At 42.5% G+C, this 15,426-nt stretch overlaps 1 protein-coding gene across 1 annotated transcript in view; it reads right to left on the bottom strand.

Annotated features, from left to right (window-relative positions):
• NEURL1B (neuralized E3 ubiquitin protein ligase 1B) overlaps positions 1-14,727 on the bottom strand; it is a 73,666-nt gene extending 58,939 nt beyond the window's left edge. Inside the window, exon 1 of the mRNA XM_031953673.1 lies at positions 14,095-14,727. Coding sequence (XP_031809533.1) covers positions 14,095-14,125 — 31 coding nt within the window. The 5' untranslated portion in view covers positions 14,126-14,727. The remainder of the gene's footprint in view (positions 1-14,094) is intronic.
• Between the last annotated feature and the right edge of the window lie 699 nt (positions 14,728-15,426).

Here is a 15,426-nt window from a genome sequence, read left to right as displayed (position 1 = left end):
GAAATGGTAAATAAGGCGTTATTCTTGAACAAGAAAACGAGGCAGGATTGCTCTTTACCCTTGCCTTCTCTTCATATCTCTTCCTAAAATCTGATACCCTGGATCCCTGCCTAGAGATCCCACTGAGCAGATGACTGGTGGCAAAAGTGACCTGCTGTTACCACATGGATGAGAAGAAAATTATAAACTGTCGTCCTTCCAGAGAGATGAAGACCACACCAAGTCTTCCCTCTGCTCTGTCACCAAATCCTAACATCCTCTGAGTCTTATTGTCTGTTGTACTCCCAGACTTTGGGCATTCCATATTTCATCTGGCAATCCACTCTAAGGAACCTTGGCTCTTGCCATCTTGAATTAAATTCTCATTTATGTTTTCTCTTTCAAATACAGGGTGAGCTCCTTGACAGCAGGTATCATTTTGCTTTTTCTATTTGTATCCTCAGCACTTATCACAGCGTTTGGTACATAGTAGAAAACTTAATACTTTTCTTTTCAGTTAGAATAATGTGGTACAGAAGATAGACAGCCCAACTGTTGCATTGGTGCCTGTAGAACATTAAAAAAAACAGGAAAGTCTTCAGTGCATAGAGTGAATTTGCTGTGGAAGATGTATAGAAAGAAAAAGAATCACATAGAATGAGAATGGACTGCCAAATTGCACTGGTGGATTGTCTGCCCCCAAGGAGATCACAGAGTCATCCACAAAAGAACACAGATCTGGGTTGAGCAATTAAAAATTTCTATAAATGCTTATAATATTTTTGCTAAATACTATAAACATTTCTAAAGGGAATTTGAAATATTCTAAACTAAGATAAGCTCTCAAATGAATAATGCCTGGAAACAGCTGCTATATATTTCTCTGAAGCAAAGACTGTAGCCTAATTAGACCTTCTTGCTGTTCCTCATCAGAGTAGTCCATCTCTGATCCCCATTTCTTTGCCCTGGGATATCCCTCATGCCTGGAATGCACTGCCTTCTTACCTTCTCACCTCTGCCTCACAAAGTTCTTCCCTTCCTTTAAGATACAGTTCAAACGTTACCTTTTTCATGAAGTCTTTCCTGATCTACCCCCACCATCTCATACTTGCTTTACATTTATCCTGTATGCACTTATTGCTTTCGGTGCTAGAATGTAAGCTCTTTGACAGCAGAGACAGCTTCTTTTTTGCCCCAATATCTCTAATACTGAGCACAGTGCCAGGAACATAGTAAGAGCTTAATAAATAACAGAAGCTTCTTAAATATGCTATTTTGTGGCATTCACATATCACCAGCCTTCGCCAACTGTTGGACAAATAGATTGTTTCCAGGTTTTTGCAAAAAAAAAAAAAAAATGCCCTAAGAAATCGTAGAGCAGTGTGACATAGTCTATAGAGAGTCAACCTAAGAATTAGGAAAACCTGCCAATCACATATTAGCTGGGTGAACTGTGACAAGCTGAGTGATCTAAAAACTATAAGTCACAGAGCACTTGTCAATCTGCATCAATAGGAGTTTCTTATTGGGAGGTTCCCATAACACAGGCTTTGTTCCATGACCCTTCCCTCCAATCCCCGCCAAAGTTCACATCTCTGAAGAACCTGAAGAAATCCTGGAAAACACGTACAAAATGATGCAGAAGGAAGAGAAATGAATCATAACAATAATTTACATAGTAAGATTATTTTTAAAAATGTAGCCTATACCTGCAATTTATCCATATAGGGAATTCCCATATGGAAACTGTTTTATCCATGCAGGTTGGCAACTACTCTAATTTCTGGAGTCTCAGAGTTGATTGAAGCATGGGACATTTAAGTAAGACGCTGTCCATTATCCAAAAGACAGACAGATTACAAACTGGATTATCTACAGTAGCACTCTATATGTTATTTTTAAAAATGCTATCAGAATTCCTCTAAAAATGCAGAGAAGGCAAGGGATCAGACAGGAGGACAGAAGCAAAAGGCATTTTTGATAAAAAAAAAAAAAAATTAACACATACTTAAGGGAGAAAAAAAAAACCATTGTAAGATGTTTGTAACTTATGGTTTTGTGTACCATCCAATACCTTTTATTTTTCTTGTTTGCTTATTTGCTTTTATTGATCTTACAGAGTTTAGACTAGGGTTGAGGAAAAGATCTGTGATTTCTTTAATACAGGGAACTCCCAAAAGAGAGAGCATTCTCCAAATGCAGATCACCACCTTCTTTGTAGCTTCTGATATTGGAGAATTACCTAAGGTACTGAGAGGTTAAGGGACTTGCTTTACATCCTATAAACTAGGACAGAAGAAGAAAGGAGGAGGGAAGGAGAGAGGAAGGAAGAGAGGGAGTGAGAGAGGGAGGAAGGGAGGGAGGGAGAGAAAAAAAGGAAGGAAAAAAATTAATAAAATGGTAGAGATCTAGGTTTTATGGAATATGATTTATAAATCTTAATTCTGCAAGGGCAGCAAGATAAAATTCATCAAGCATTTATTAAGTCCTTATTATGTGCCATGCACTCTGATAAGCTGTTTGGTCCTGTTTGAGTATCCTAATATACACCCATGAAAAGTTTCCTTCTATGAGATGGTTCGGCAACATACTCATTTTTCATATACTCATATATTTCTGCCCTTTTAATCCACTACCTATTCCACCCATCTCTGCTAACCTCTCCCTCCTATCTCTACAATTTTTTTAAAATCTCTTTTGGTATTTCTAAATTGAGGGTAGAGAGTCACTATTTGGGCATCTATGCTTACAATTCTAGTTTCTTTATTTTAAATCAGCACATAAACCTCTACATCTCTTAAGGCACATGCCACCTGGTGCCCCTGAATTCTATTTTAAGCTGCTTGCTTTCGCACTGGTAAGCACAGAAACTCGGCGGGGAGAGGTGTGGAGAAGATGGGGGTGGAGGAGGATGAATTTTCTTTATAGCTGCACACAGCAAACTACCTGTTTTAAGGATCTACTTGGAGAGAAACTGCACCATTACTTTCCCCCTCTGGGCCTCTCTTAGCCTGGTAAAAACAAGGAGCTGGACTGATTCCAAGGTCCCTTCCAGCTCTCAAATCCTGAAATCCTGCGAATCCAGGATGCACTGGCTCTAGGAAGTCTGCCATCACCTTCTGTGGCTCACATTAATACCTGGAGAGAAGCAGGGAGAGGGAGGAGGAGCCAGCGTTTTCTCTTTCCAAACTCAGCCTGTGAATAACTATCAGCATCAACCAGGCAGGGCGGCACAAGGTAAAACAAATGGCCAGAAGTGAGAGTGGCAGTAATCTGCAAAGAGCTCCAAAACCTGAGAGGCTGGGTGGGATTCACCACTGATTAAAGACTTTATCAATTAGTCAAACAGCCAGTCCTAGAGACTGCAAACAGCCTAATAAGATGGAAAGGTAATTAAGTACAGCCCTTAGTTAAGCATACAAAGACCCCCTGAGAATTCCCAATAAATTTTCAAATGATACTGATATTATGATTACTGATATCTCATTTTAACCTCCTAGGATTGTTGTGAGGATAAAATGAGATATTTGTAAACCAAGCTCTCTATGTAGGTGCTAACTGTTATTGCTATTATTTTTATGTGAAGAAAGAGGGGAAATACTCCTAACATATTTTCTCTGATTTGTTGTACCCCATAAATTATAATTTTATCTTTATCAATCCAGGACCCTTTTAAAATAGGAACTACTTAATAGGTGGCTGTTTGCAAACCTTAAAGTGTTACTAGTGATGATGATGATGATGAAGAATACCATACTCTCTCACAGAATTGAAGACAACTTAATTGAAAACCTAAGCCATTTTCCATTTTACCCTCAAAATATCACCATAACCTTTCTCTGGTCTGTTTTACAGCCTTAACCAATTGGGTTTACTGAGTACATTGTAATGTCTGAAGAGACTTCTGGGTTACTAAGAAGTAGTTCCTGTTTTTGCTCCATGGACCCATAAAATTTCTAATGATACAATGCAGGGAAACCAAGTATGATGTTAAATCATATTTGAGTAATAGAGGAGAGTTACAAAGCCGAAAGGGTGTTAAAACAGCTGGCCTTTATCGATTCTTGGTTACTAATCAAACAGGATCTCAAGAACCAGCACAGCAAAAAAGCAAGTCAGAGAACCTGGATTTGAATCTTTATTTTGTATGACTGGATACTCACAGATTTCAATTACCTCAATGACTATTTAATTCAATTTCTATACAAAAAGAATCTCTAACTACAACATACTGATCATAAGAGATCATCCAGCTAAGTGAGTAGAACCAAGAGAACATTGTACACAGCAACAAGATTATACAATGATCAACTCTGATGGACACGGCCCTTTTCAATATTGAGATGATTCAGACCAGTTCCAATAGACTTGTGATGGAGAAAGCTAGCTGTATCCAGAAAGGACTGTGGGGACAACTGTGGATCACAATACATTATTTTCACCTTTTTTCTCGTTTGCTTACTTTTTGTTTCCTTTCTCATTATCGTTCCTTTCTGATCTGATTTTTCTTGTGTAGCATGATAAATGTAGACATATGTATAGAAGAATTACACATGTTTAACATATATTGGATTATTGTTTATCTAAGGGACGGGTGAGAGGATGGGGGAAAGGAAAGGAAGGAAGAAAAAATTTGGAAGACAAGGTTTTGAAATGTTAAACGTTGAAAATGATTTATGCATATATTTTGAAAATAAAAAGCAAAAATTAAAAATAAATTAAGTGATCATCCAGATCTTTATGAAGAACTCCACAGAGAGGAGAGAGCCCACCACCACTTGGCAATATATTTCACTTTTGAGCAGTTCTAATTGTTTGAAAGATTTTCCTGACATCAAGCCTATTTCCCCCTTTTTTGTAACTTCCGAGTATTGCTCTTGGTTGGGCCCTCTGAGACCAAACAGGACAAGTCTAATTCTTCCTCCAAATGACAGCCCTGTGAATACTTGACAACTGCCATCATATCCCCTCTGAATCTTCTTTTCTCCAAGCTAAACATGTCTATTTCCTTCATCTGATCCATGTGTCCTGGTTGTCTTCCTCTGGGCACTATATATTTTATCAACATCCTTCTTAAACCATGGCACTCACAATAGAACACAATATTCCAGCTGAAGTTTGATGAGAGGAGAGAATACAGTGGCCTTATTCCTGGAAGGTATTTTTTTTAATGTAGTCCAAGATTTTTTGGTTTTTCACACCTCACTGCTGATTCACATTAAGCATGCAGCCTACTATCTTTTTTTCCAGAACAATTGCTATATATCTATCCTTCGCCGTTTTTTTATTCATGAAGTTGATTTTGTATCCAAGAGCAAGATTTTTACATTTACCTCTATAGTGAGTCATCTTACTAGACCCATCCCAGTGCTCTAGCTTACCAAGATCTTTTTCAATGCTAATTTTGTTCTCCACTATATTAGAGATGCTCTCTGTAAACAACTGTCCCTAGCTGGGCCCCAGTTTATACATATGTAAATGGATGATTACTAAAGTCCAGATATAGTAATTGGGGCTTTGTCCCACAGTGCCAAATTTAGAGGGCACTGAAAATGTTTATATTCCTTAAGCAGGTAAGAACTGAAAATGGCCATTTAGTTAACAAGAATAACTAGTAAACTAGGAGGCTACCAGATGGACTACTTCTTTCCATCCTCTGCCTTCATGAACCGAATGGCAGCTGATCTGTGATCTTCTCCCACTCCAGTGAGGATCTTCCAGTGTTTCTTATTAATATAGACTGGCATCTCACAATTTCTGTCTGTTTACCAGAGCACAGTGTTCTCTCTAGCTCTCCCCTTTCCAGAGTGAGTTATACATCCCAAGGTCTTACGTCTTTCCCAGAAGTCTCTCCTCAAATGAATGTTTTTAAAAAATTGATATGTACTGATGATATATATGATAAGCAGGCTGATTTCAGAAAAACCTGGAAAGGTTTATATGAACTTATGGGAAGTAAAGTGAAACAATGCAATGAAATGATCCAAGACAATCCCAAAAGACACATGATGAAAAAAGCTATCCATTTCCAGAGAAAGAACTGATGAGTCTGAATGCAGATTGAAGCATACTATTTTTTATCTTCTGTCTTTTTTGTGTGTTTTCTTTCCTTTGGGTCTATGTCTTCTTTTATAATATAACTAATGTGGTAATATGTTTCACATGATTGAACTTATCAGATTGCTTACCATATCAAGAAGAGGGGAAATTAGGAGAGAGAGAAAATTTGGAACTCAAAAAACACTTTTAATTGATGTTTAAAAATTGTCTTTACATGGAAATGAGGGAAAATATTCCTCTAAAAATTGATATGAGGGTGCTATTCATGATCTTTGCTCTCAGTACATTTCTTAGTTACTGCCCCAAATTTGTTGATTATAACTTCATTAAAGTTTTCTTTTAGCTCCAAATCCTCTGATTCTAAAAAAATTGCTTCAATAGTCTCTTTTAAGGTTGAAAAATAAGAGAAACCCAGAAAAGTTGACCCCTCTTTAAGAGGACATCTCAGGTTAGAAAACTCTTCTTTATAAAGTTTTTTTTTTCAATTGACAGACACTTATTTTTCTTTCTTCCTGAATCTCCCCATCTTCATAAGACAAAACCTTTGTAATAAATATTCAGAGTAAGGCAAAACAAACTTCCACATTGGCTATATCCAAAAATACATGTCAGTTCTGCATCTCTAGCCTATCACTATTCTGTTGGGGAGTTGGTACTATGCTGCATCATCTCTTGTTTAGTTATTGTATTGATTAGAGTATTTAATTCTTTTTGCGTGTAATTCTTTTTGTTGTGTAACAACATGTTGTTATGGCAAAAATTTTCCTAGTTCTTCTCCCTTCACTACATCAGTTCACACAAATCTTTCTGGGCTTCTCTGAACTCTTTCATGATTTCTTATAGCACAATGATATTCCATCATATTCATATTCTGTAATTCAACTGATGGGTATCCTTTCAGCTTTCCGGTTCTTTGACACGATTAAAATAGTTCCACAAACATTTTTGTCCCTTTTTGAAAAAGGTATTTCCAAGACTCTTTAATTCCCTACTTCCTTTTAAACTACATTTGACACATCTAGGCTATAATAAGCTAAATAAGCCTTTAATAAGAGCAAGTTTACCTCTCCTTCTTTGCCTATGCCTCAAACACTATCCAGCTTTAAGACTAAGCTCATTTGCTATCCTCCTGTGGGAAGGCTTTCTTGATTCTGTCAGTTTATAGGTCTCTGTCTCTCTTCCTCGCTCTCTTTCCCTTTCTCTCTTTCTTCAAATTATCAAATATATCAGCAGTCCTCAAACTGTTTTTGTTCATAGCACGGTATCCTTTGTTATGAGAAAAAGAGGCGCATTGCATTTTTAGACTGGCTACACTAGCTAGAGTTAGGAGACTTCATTATAAAGTAAAAGTTGTCAAGTTCTTTGTAAGTGTAAGATCCCACTTATGAGGTTAGCACATATATGTAATAGCCAAGCTTTGTTTATTTTGCAAATATGAACCATACTACACACATGGGTAAATAAAATTTGTATTGAATATAGTTATTTATAAGTTTTCTTATACCTAATCGTGCAATACCTGAATAAAAAATTTATTGCACACCCAATAAAATTCTTTTTGAGTACTAATGATGTTCACATGCTATATCTCTTGAAGTTGGGAACCACCCGTCATTTAGTCTGAGTCTGCAGCCTCTTGCACATGGTAGGCATTTAATAAATGCTTACTGAGTTAGGTTGGATCCAGATGAAGAATAAGATGTTCCTGTTAAGCTAGAACTACTGGTCTTTTCTGAACAATGGCCTAATATGTTGTATTTGCTCACCAATGTCAAGAGTTTCTCTGCCCAAATTGCTTTTTCTTCTTACATTAAAGCCAGAAAATATCTCTGATAATAAATCAGCATGTGGAGACAGAAAAATGAAGCTAAATTGATAAAATAGAATATGTCTTAATTAGCTCAAGCTCAATCTTTAGGTTCCTCTTCAGCTTGAGCCAATAATGAAGAATGGCCGGGAGAGGCAAGGTTGGAATGTGTTGGCAAAGTGAAGGGAAGATGACACATACATCATTGTTACAAATCCTTGGCCCCAGAAGGTTCCTCCTGGGCCCCTTGTTTCTTAATTTCTATCACAAAAAAACCCACCTTCTCTGGGAAGCTTTCTGATAAACCCCCTCAATTCTGACAGTTCCTTTCTCTTTTCCTCAGCAATTCTGGACATAGTCTGTAAGGGCTATTTAAATTAGATACTTTTCAGTTGAAGAAAAGACTTAAAAAGGAAAGGACATGATTGCTGTCCTCAAGAACTTTAAAGGCAATTATATAGAAGACAAATTAGCCATGTTCTGCTTAGTCCCAAAGGACAGATCTAGGAATCACTGGTAAAAGTCACAGAGAAGGCAGATGTATTTTTTTATGAGGAAAATCATTCTATCAGTTAGAATTATCATATAGCAGAATGAGATGCCTCACTCAGTAAAGAGTTCCCCATCACTAGAGGTATTCAAGCTGGATGACCACTAGTTTGGGATACTGGTACAGGGAATTCTATGATGGTACACAGATTGGACTAGATATACTGAAAAGCCCCTCCCAGCTCTAGGAGATTATGGTTCTAATTTACATCTGTTTAGAATCTTTAAAATGAAAAATATTCAATTAACAAACATTTATTTATTTTTCTCTCCCTCCTTCCAATGAAATTCTATGGATATGTTTTGTTATTATATCACATTTACAGATTATCCCCATTTAATGAGAGATCTCATGTAACAAAGTAAAACAATTAAGTAAAACCAATACTTCAATGACCTCACCTGAAAATGAATTCAACAATTCATATATAAGACACCTATCCCACTTCTCAATTTTTAAGTTAACAGAAATCTATTTTTTTTCTCCCTCCCATATTCCATTCCACTGGGGATTAAAAAAAGGAAGAAAAAAACCCAAATTTTTGTAACATCAACATTCCAATACCCATCTCTTCCCAACTAGATTTTAAGTGCTTTTAGGTGAGGATCAATAAAATATCTATTTATTGTTTGCCTTATTGAAGAAAATAATGGGTTATTAGATATAAGTGAACATTCCTTCCTGTTCTCTCTCTCTTTCAGTAAATGTGAAAGGGAAGTATTTCAAATTCTTGATAAGAAATTCCATCTAAGTATACTTTAACTGTGAGACAACATAATTCTGGTTTGTTTGTTTGTTTTATACCAAGGAAAGATAAAAAAGAATTTCTTTCACCACAGAATTTAGCAACACTGAGCATCATAAATGATTCTATGAAGTTTTTGAACTCCCTGCAATAGAACATCTTCCCTGGAGTGCCCTTGCTTTTATTGTTATCCATGCATTCAGGAAAGTTACAATTGTTTGAAACCAAAGTGCTCCCTCTGAATTGCCCATAGGGAAGTGTGGCTAGACAGTGGTCCCTGAGGGGAAAGAAGCATCAAATAGGGAGGTGACAGCTCCTCTGGACTCTGCCCTCTGTCAAACCACACCTGGGTGGTTGGGTTTAGCTAAGGGTATGCCATTTTAGGAAGGAGATCCAGAAAAGCTGGATAAGTATCCAGAGAAAGGCAATCAGAAGAGGTTCTGAGTTAGAGGTTATGCATTTAAAAAAAAAAAAAGTATAAGGAACTGAAGATAATTAGCTGAGGAAAAAGAAGACTTGGAGGAGAAGGGTGAGATGATAATTATCCTGAAGTACCAGAAAAGCTGTCTTGTGGAAGGAGGATTTAGGCCTCAGAGATCCCCAGAGGGTATCTATTGATAGAAGACACAGAAGTAGATTTTAGTTATGTTTTAAGGAAAAAACTTCCTAACAATTAATTACAGCTATTTCAAATCAGAATGGGCTGGAGGGAATGAGTTTCCCCTCACTCGAAACCTTCAAGCAAAGGCTGCCTGACCATTTCTCCAGGATGCTGAAGAGGAAATTTTCAGGAGTGGATTAGAGTAAGTTAGCCTCAGAGGCTTGTTCTGATTCTGTGGACAACTATTGAAAAAGATGACCTATGTTAGGACTCTTCAATTAGAGCTGAAAAATAAAGGCAGGGACAAGGGAGTGAGCTCTGTGCTTGAGTGGGAATACTACTAGATAAATATCACGCTATTTTTAGAATGCTGTATTTTCATTCACATACTCAGTATGTCTACTCCCATCCCTACCCCCAACCTTGAAAGATGACCCACATCTGGAGGAATAGTTTTTGCCCTGGAGATGCATAAACATTTCTTAATTAAGAGAGACTGTAAAGGGTGTGATTCTTCAAACCAGTTCCTTTTTGGATGAGAATGATTCCAAGCTATATTTGGTTATATCCATAGGAAACATCTACCACAGACACAGTTCACCAGGAAGAGGGCAATTTCTACTACTGTAGCAACAAGCAGCTAGGACTCCCATTTTAAGTTTTTTACTTACACATATCCTTCAAAAAAAAAAAAAAAAAGTCTTTTCTGTTTCCTATTTTGTACTAAGAGGGAATTCAAGGACCATAGAGTTTTAAAAGAACTTTTAAGGTTATCAAGTTCAGGGGCCCAGAATCTATAAACTTGGATGAGAACAAAAATAATTTATTTTAATATAACTGGTTTCCTCTGCAGTAGTATGCATTGTGTTTTATACATTTAAAAACATTATTCTAGGCCAGGATAGTGATTCAAGCCTGCAATCTCTGCTTCCAGAGATGCTGAGGCTGAAGATTGTATCACTCGAGCTGGGGAGTTCTCAGATGCAATGAGTCAAAGCAAATCTGTGCAATGTCCTGCATGTTCTCTCTGCCTTGGTTCATAACATTCATGAGTAGTTATGGCTGACAAAATTTGTCATCTGATGACCACTCTCCCACCAGTGTGCCTCTTCACACAACTAGGCCCCTCTAAACACCAAGGGATCTTAACTTGGGGTTCATAGTTAGATTTCAGGAAGTCCATAAACTTGGATAGGGAAAAAAAAAATCACAAAATTATTTTCACTAATCTATAACATATTTAGCTTTCTTTTCAGTATGGAACTATGCCACAAAATAATTTTGAGAAGAGGGAGGTCTGTAGATTTTATCAGGTCATCAAATGGGTCCGCAACACCAATATGTGTCCCTTGGAGCAGGGTCCACCAGGTCAGAAATGGGAATAGGTCAAAGCTCTTATGTCAATTAATATGAAATCTGGAGGATTTTCTAGCCTGGGGCATATAGGGAGGTAAAGTCTCAAAACAAAACACTATGAATAGGGGTCTATAAACTTTGTTGTACTGTCAAAGGAAAACATAATACAAAGAAAGATTAAGAACTTTTGATCTAGTTCCTTCTTTAAGGAGGAGAATTGAAGACACAAAGAAGGAAATTGGCCAGTCATCTAGCTATTAAATGGCAGAACAGGGACTACAACAGAAATCCCTAGACTTCTGAGCAAAGGATTGAGAAGTTTTGTTTCCACTCAGTCATGCCCAATTCTTTGGGACCCTGTCTTGGTTTTTTGGGGGGCAAACATACTGGAATAGACTCATTTTTATAGATGAAGAAACTGAGGTAAACAGGGTTAAGTGACTTGTCCAGGATCACATAATTAGTCTGAGACCAGGTTTGAATCAGAAAGTGGAACTTTCCTGATTCCAAGGGCAGAGCTCTATCCACTGTATACCTAACTGCCCAGATTTAGAACTCTCCTATTTTAACTCTCTTATTTTACTGGTAAGGAAACTTGAAGCCCAGAGAGCTTGATTAACTTGCCAAATTGATTAATATAGTACCCGAGAGGCAGAGCTGGGATTTGAACGCAGGAGTCCTGACCTCAAATCCAGAGCTCTTTCCCCTTACCTCTGCTGGCTTATAAAAGTTCTTTACACCATACCCAGGTATATCAATATCAAAATCTATCTGTCTCAATCCTCAAATGCTTCATGGATGCACGACACTTGGACACAGGCAATCCTTTCATCATCAGTACTCCTGTTTCTCCATGCCTTGGTTGATGGCATTCCTGAATAACTATGGTTGACAAAACTCATCACCTGGTGACTACTCTTCTCACACTTGACTAGATCCCTCTCAATATCAACGGTCCTTAACTTAGGGTCCATAGTTAGTTTTCAGGAAGTCCACAAACTTGGATGGGGAAGAGGAAATCACACAATTATTTTCACTAATCTCTTAACAAATTTAGCTTTTCTTCCCATTATGAAAGTTTGCCATAAAAATTGTTTTGAGAAGGGCTCTGCAGATTTTACCAGATTCTGTTCTAGACGGACAGACAAGTCATTTCTGGCTCTCTAGCTCTGTAGGCTATATCAGTATTCAAACATCTGAAAATCTAGTCATCTCCATACCGCAATGAGGACCCAGAAAAATGTAAAATATATCACAGTCTATCAAGGCCTACTTCTGCCCTCACCAGCTCGCTGAATTTCTAGGGTTCATCTAGAGGGGCTTTTAAATGACCTCAGGGGTTTATCCAGAACAATGAGTAGATGTTTCCACCTCCCACAGCTGAGTTTTTAAAATCAGCGAGTTCATCACTGATCTATTTCAATCTCCTTGAGTGGAAGAGAGATTATGTTCTGATAACCATGCATGAGACGCCAAGGAGGAAGGGATGATGTGTGTGGGGGTGTGCAAGGATAAGGTGATCTGTCCTGCTGGGCCTCTATACACTACCTCTTTTTGTGGATTTATTTCTAAAAACCCAGCCTTCTGCAGAAAACTGTATTTCCTTCCCTACTTTGCCAGATAGGGATCTTTGATCAGCAGAGTCAACTTAAGAATGCACCGTAGGGGGAGGGGAGGCGTTCCAGCCCAAGGGATGAAAGAGAGGGACCCAGGCAGAGCCTCCCGGTTGTCACCGGCCCGAGCCCACTTGCCAGAGACAGGCCCGAAGGGGCTGTCTGGCTGACCAACAGAGAGCCCTGTCCAAGTCCTGTGGGCCCCGGGGGAGCTGGGCAAGTCGCGGGGGGCGACACAGGGGAGGGCGTCCATCCTTCCCCTAGTTCTGAGCTCCGCCAGCCTGACACCAAGTCTGTTTCAGGGCTCTGCTGAGACGGCCGCAGTCCCTTCTCCCCGGTGCCCTGCAGCCACCCCGCTTCCGAGGCCAGCGCTGGGAGCAGGCGCCTTCACCTGGCCGCGGCACCTTCCCTGACCGCCGGACCTGCGTCTCGTCCTTGAGGCGCTCGGCTTCCCGGCCAGCGGCTTCCCTCCCCCAAAGCCGGGGCCGGGAGGGCTGTGGGTGCTCCTCGCCCCCTTTCCCGGCGCACAGCTCAGGGGTCCCGGGCGAGCCCCGCAGCGCCCCGCTTTCCCTGCGATGCAGCTTTGCTTTGGAGCCATGGGGTAAGTGTGAGGAGGGGCTGGGCTAACGGAGAGCCGGGCAGCTCCGCGGGGCGGGGGGCGCCGCACCTGGCTACGTCCCCAGCCTAGGGGAGGCGGGAGGGGTAACACGCAGTGGCCCTGGCGCCGGAGCCCCGAGGCCAAGGACAGGGCGGCGGGCAGCGGCGGTCCTGCCCCGATGCTCCCTGGCTGGGGACGGCGACCCCGCTGGGCACGGCCTGGCCAGGCAAGGGTGCGTGTGCGTGTGTGTGCGTGTGTGCGCGAGTGTGTGTATGTGCGTGAGTGTGTATATGTGCGTGTGTGTGCGTGAGTGTGTGTGCGCGTGTGTGTGTGTGTGTGCGTGTGTGTGTATGTGCGTGAGTGTGTGTGAGTGTGTGTATGTGAGTGTGTAAGTGTGTGAGTGTGTGTATGTGAGAGTGTGTGTGAGTGTGTGTGAGTGTATGTGTGCGTGTGTGTGAGTGTGTATGTGAGTGTGTGTGTGTGATGTGAGTGTGAGTGTGTGTGAGTGTGTGAGTGTGAGTGGTGTGTATGTGAGTGTGTGTGTGTGTGTGTGTGTGTGAGTGTGAGTGTGTGGAGTGTGTGAGTGTGTGTGCGCGCTGGCGGGCTGGGAGGGCGGGAGACGCCGGCAGTCCGGCAGCCGGGCGACAAGCCAGCTCGGTCCCGCGCAACGGCCGGAGGGCGGCGAGCGGTTCCGGAGGGCGGCGAGCGGTTCCGAAGGGCGGCGAGCGGTTCCGGAGGGCGGCGAGCGGTTCCGAAGGGGAGCCCGGGCGCGGGCAGCCGCTTACCTGGTAGCGTCTTGTGAGCGGTGTTGCCCATCACTCTCGGGTGGGGGCGGGCGGCGGCGGAGAAGGCGCGGGGGTCCCCTCGTCCGGTCCTGCTCCGCCAGGCGAAGGGCCATGGACAGCTAACTGCTTGGCAGTTGCTGCTGCGGCTGCTTCCTACGCGCGCGGCCGGAGCCCGGGTCCGAGGACGCGGCTCCCGGACATAGCTCGCTGCCGGCACCAGCGGCGAGCGAGGAACTAGCGCGCAGCTCCGCGGCCACCGCCGGCTTGCGCCCCCGGGAGGCGGGGCCACCTGGGCTCCGATAGGGCCGGCCTCCCCTCGCCCCGCCCCGCCGGGCCCGCGGCTCCCTTCTGCATTTGCTCAGGGGCGGCGGCGGAGGCGCGGGAGGCTGGGGGCGGAGTCCGGCCGCATCTTTTGAAAGTTTGGAAAGGGCAGCTGGAGAGGAGCGACCACGAAAAAGCCGGGAGCCGGCGCCACGCCTCCCCTCCCTCTGAGGCCTCCGGTGAGGACCTGCCTAGGTGTCGGGCCCCGGCGGCCGTTGCCCCGAGCACACCCAGAAGTCCTGCCCTCTCGGGGAGCCTAGCAACCGGGGCAGACTGGCAGACGCGGGCAGCCGGCCCTGCCCCGACGCCGAGGCTTCTGGCGCTTCCGTGCACGCCGCGGGGCCGACGCACACAGAGGCGGCGATGGAAGCCTGCCGCGGCGGCGAGGGCCGGCGCCTTTGCCAGTGAAAGGAAGGGAAGGAGCGGGAAGAACCTAGTTTAGCCAGTGCACACCGCTCCTACACCCCTCCCCCTTGTCTTTGGCGAGGGCCGAGGCCCGGGCCCAGGCCCACGGTCACGGCTAATTAGCGAGAAAACTGGCCCGAGAGCCTAGGATGTAGGGTTTAGAAAGGCCTTGCACGTCTTGTGGTCCAGTTTTACAGATGGGGAAACTGAGGCCTTCGGGGGGTGTTTCCTGATCCCCTCTAGTCTCCTTCCTTTCCCTTTCCCAATTCTGTTTATATATATTTTGTATTAGCTCATCTCTGTACCTCTTTCCCCCCTGACAAACCCACCCCCTTCACGACGGACAGTTTCCCTGGTTTGTTTTGGGGCAACAACGTGTCTCACAACCGGACAGTTTCCCTGGTTTGTTTTGGGGCAACAACGTGTCTCACAACCGGACAGTTTCCCTGGTTTGTTTTGGGGCAACAACGTGTCTCACAACCGGACAGTTTCCCTGGTTTGTTTTGGGGCAACAACGTGTCTCACAACCGGACAGTTTCCCTGGTTTGTTTTGGGGCAACAACGTGTCTCACAACCGGACAGTTTCCCTGGTTTGTTTGGGGCAAC

This window comes from Sarcophilus harrisii, chromosome 2 (assembly GCF_902635505.1).
Source record: "Sarcophilus harrisii chromosome 2, mSarHar1.11, whole genome shotgun sequence".
Classification (NCBI taxonomy): Eukaryota; Metazoa; Chordata; class Mammalia; order Dasyuromorphia; family Dasyuridae; genus Sarcophilus; species Sarcophilus harrisii.
This window is presented reverse-complemented; position numbering and strand designations above follow the sequence as displayed.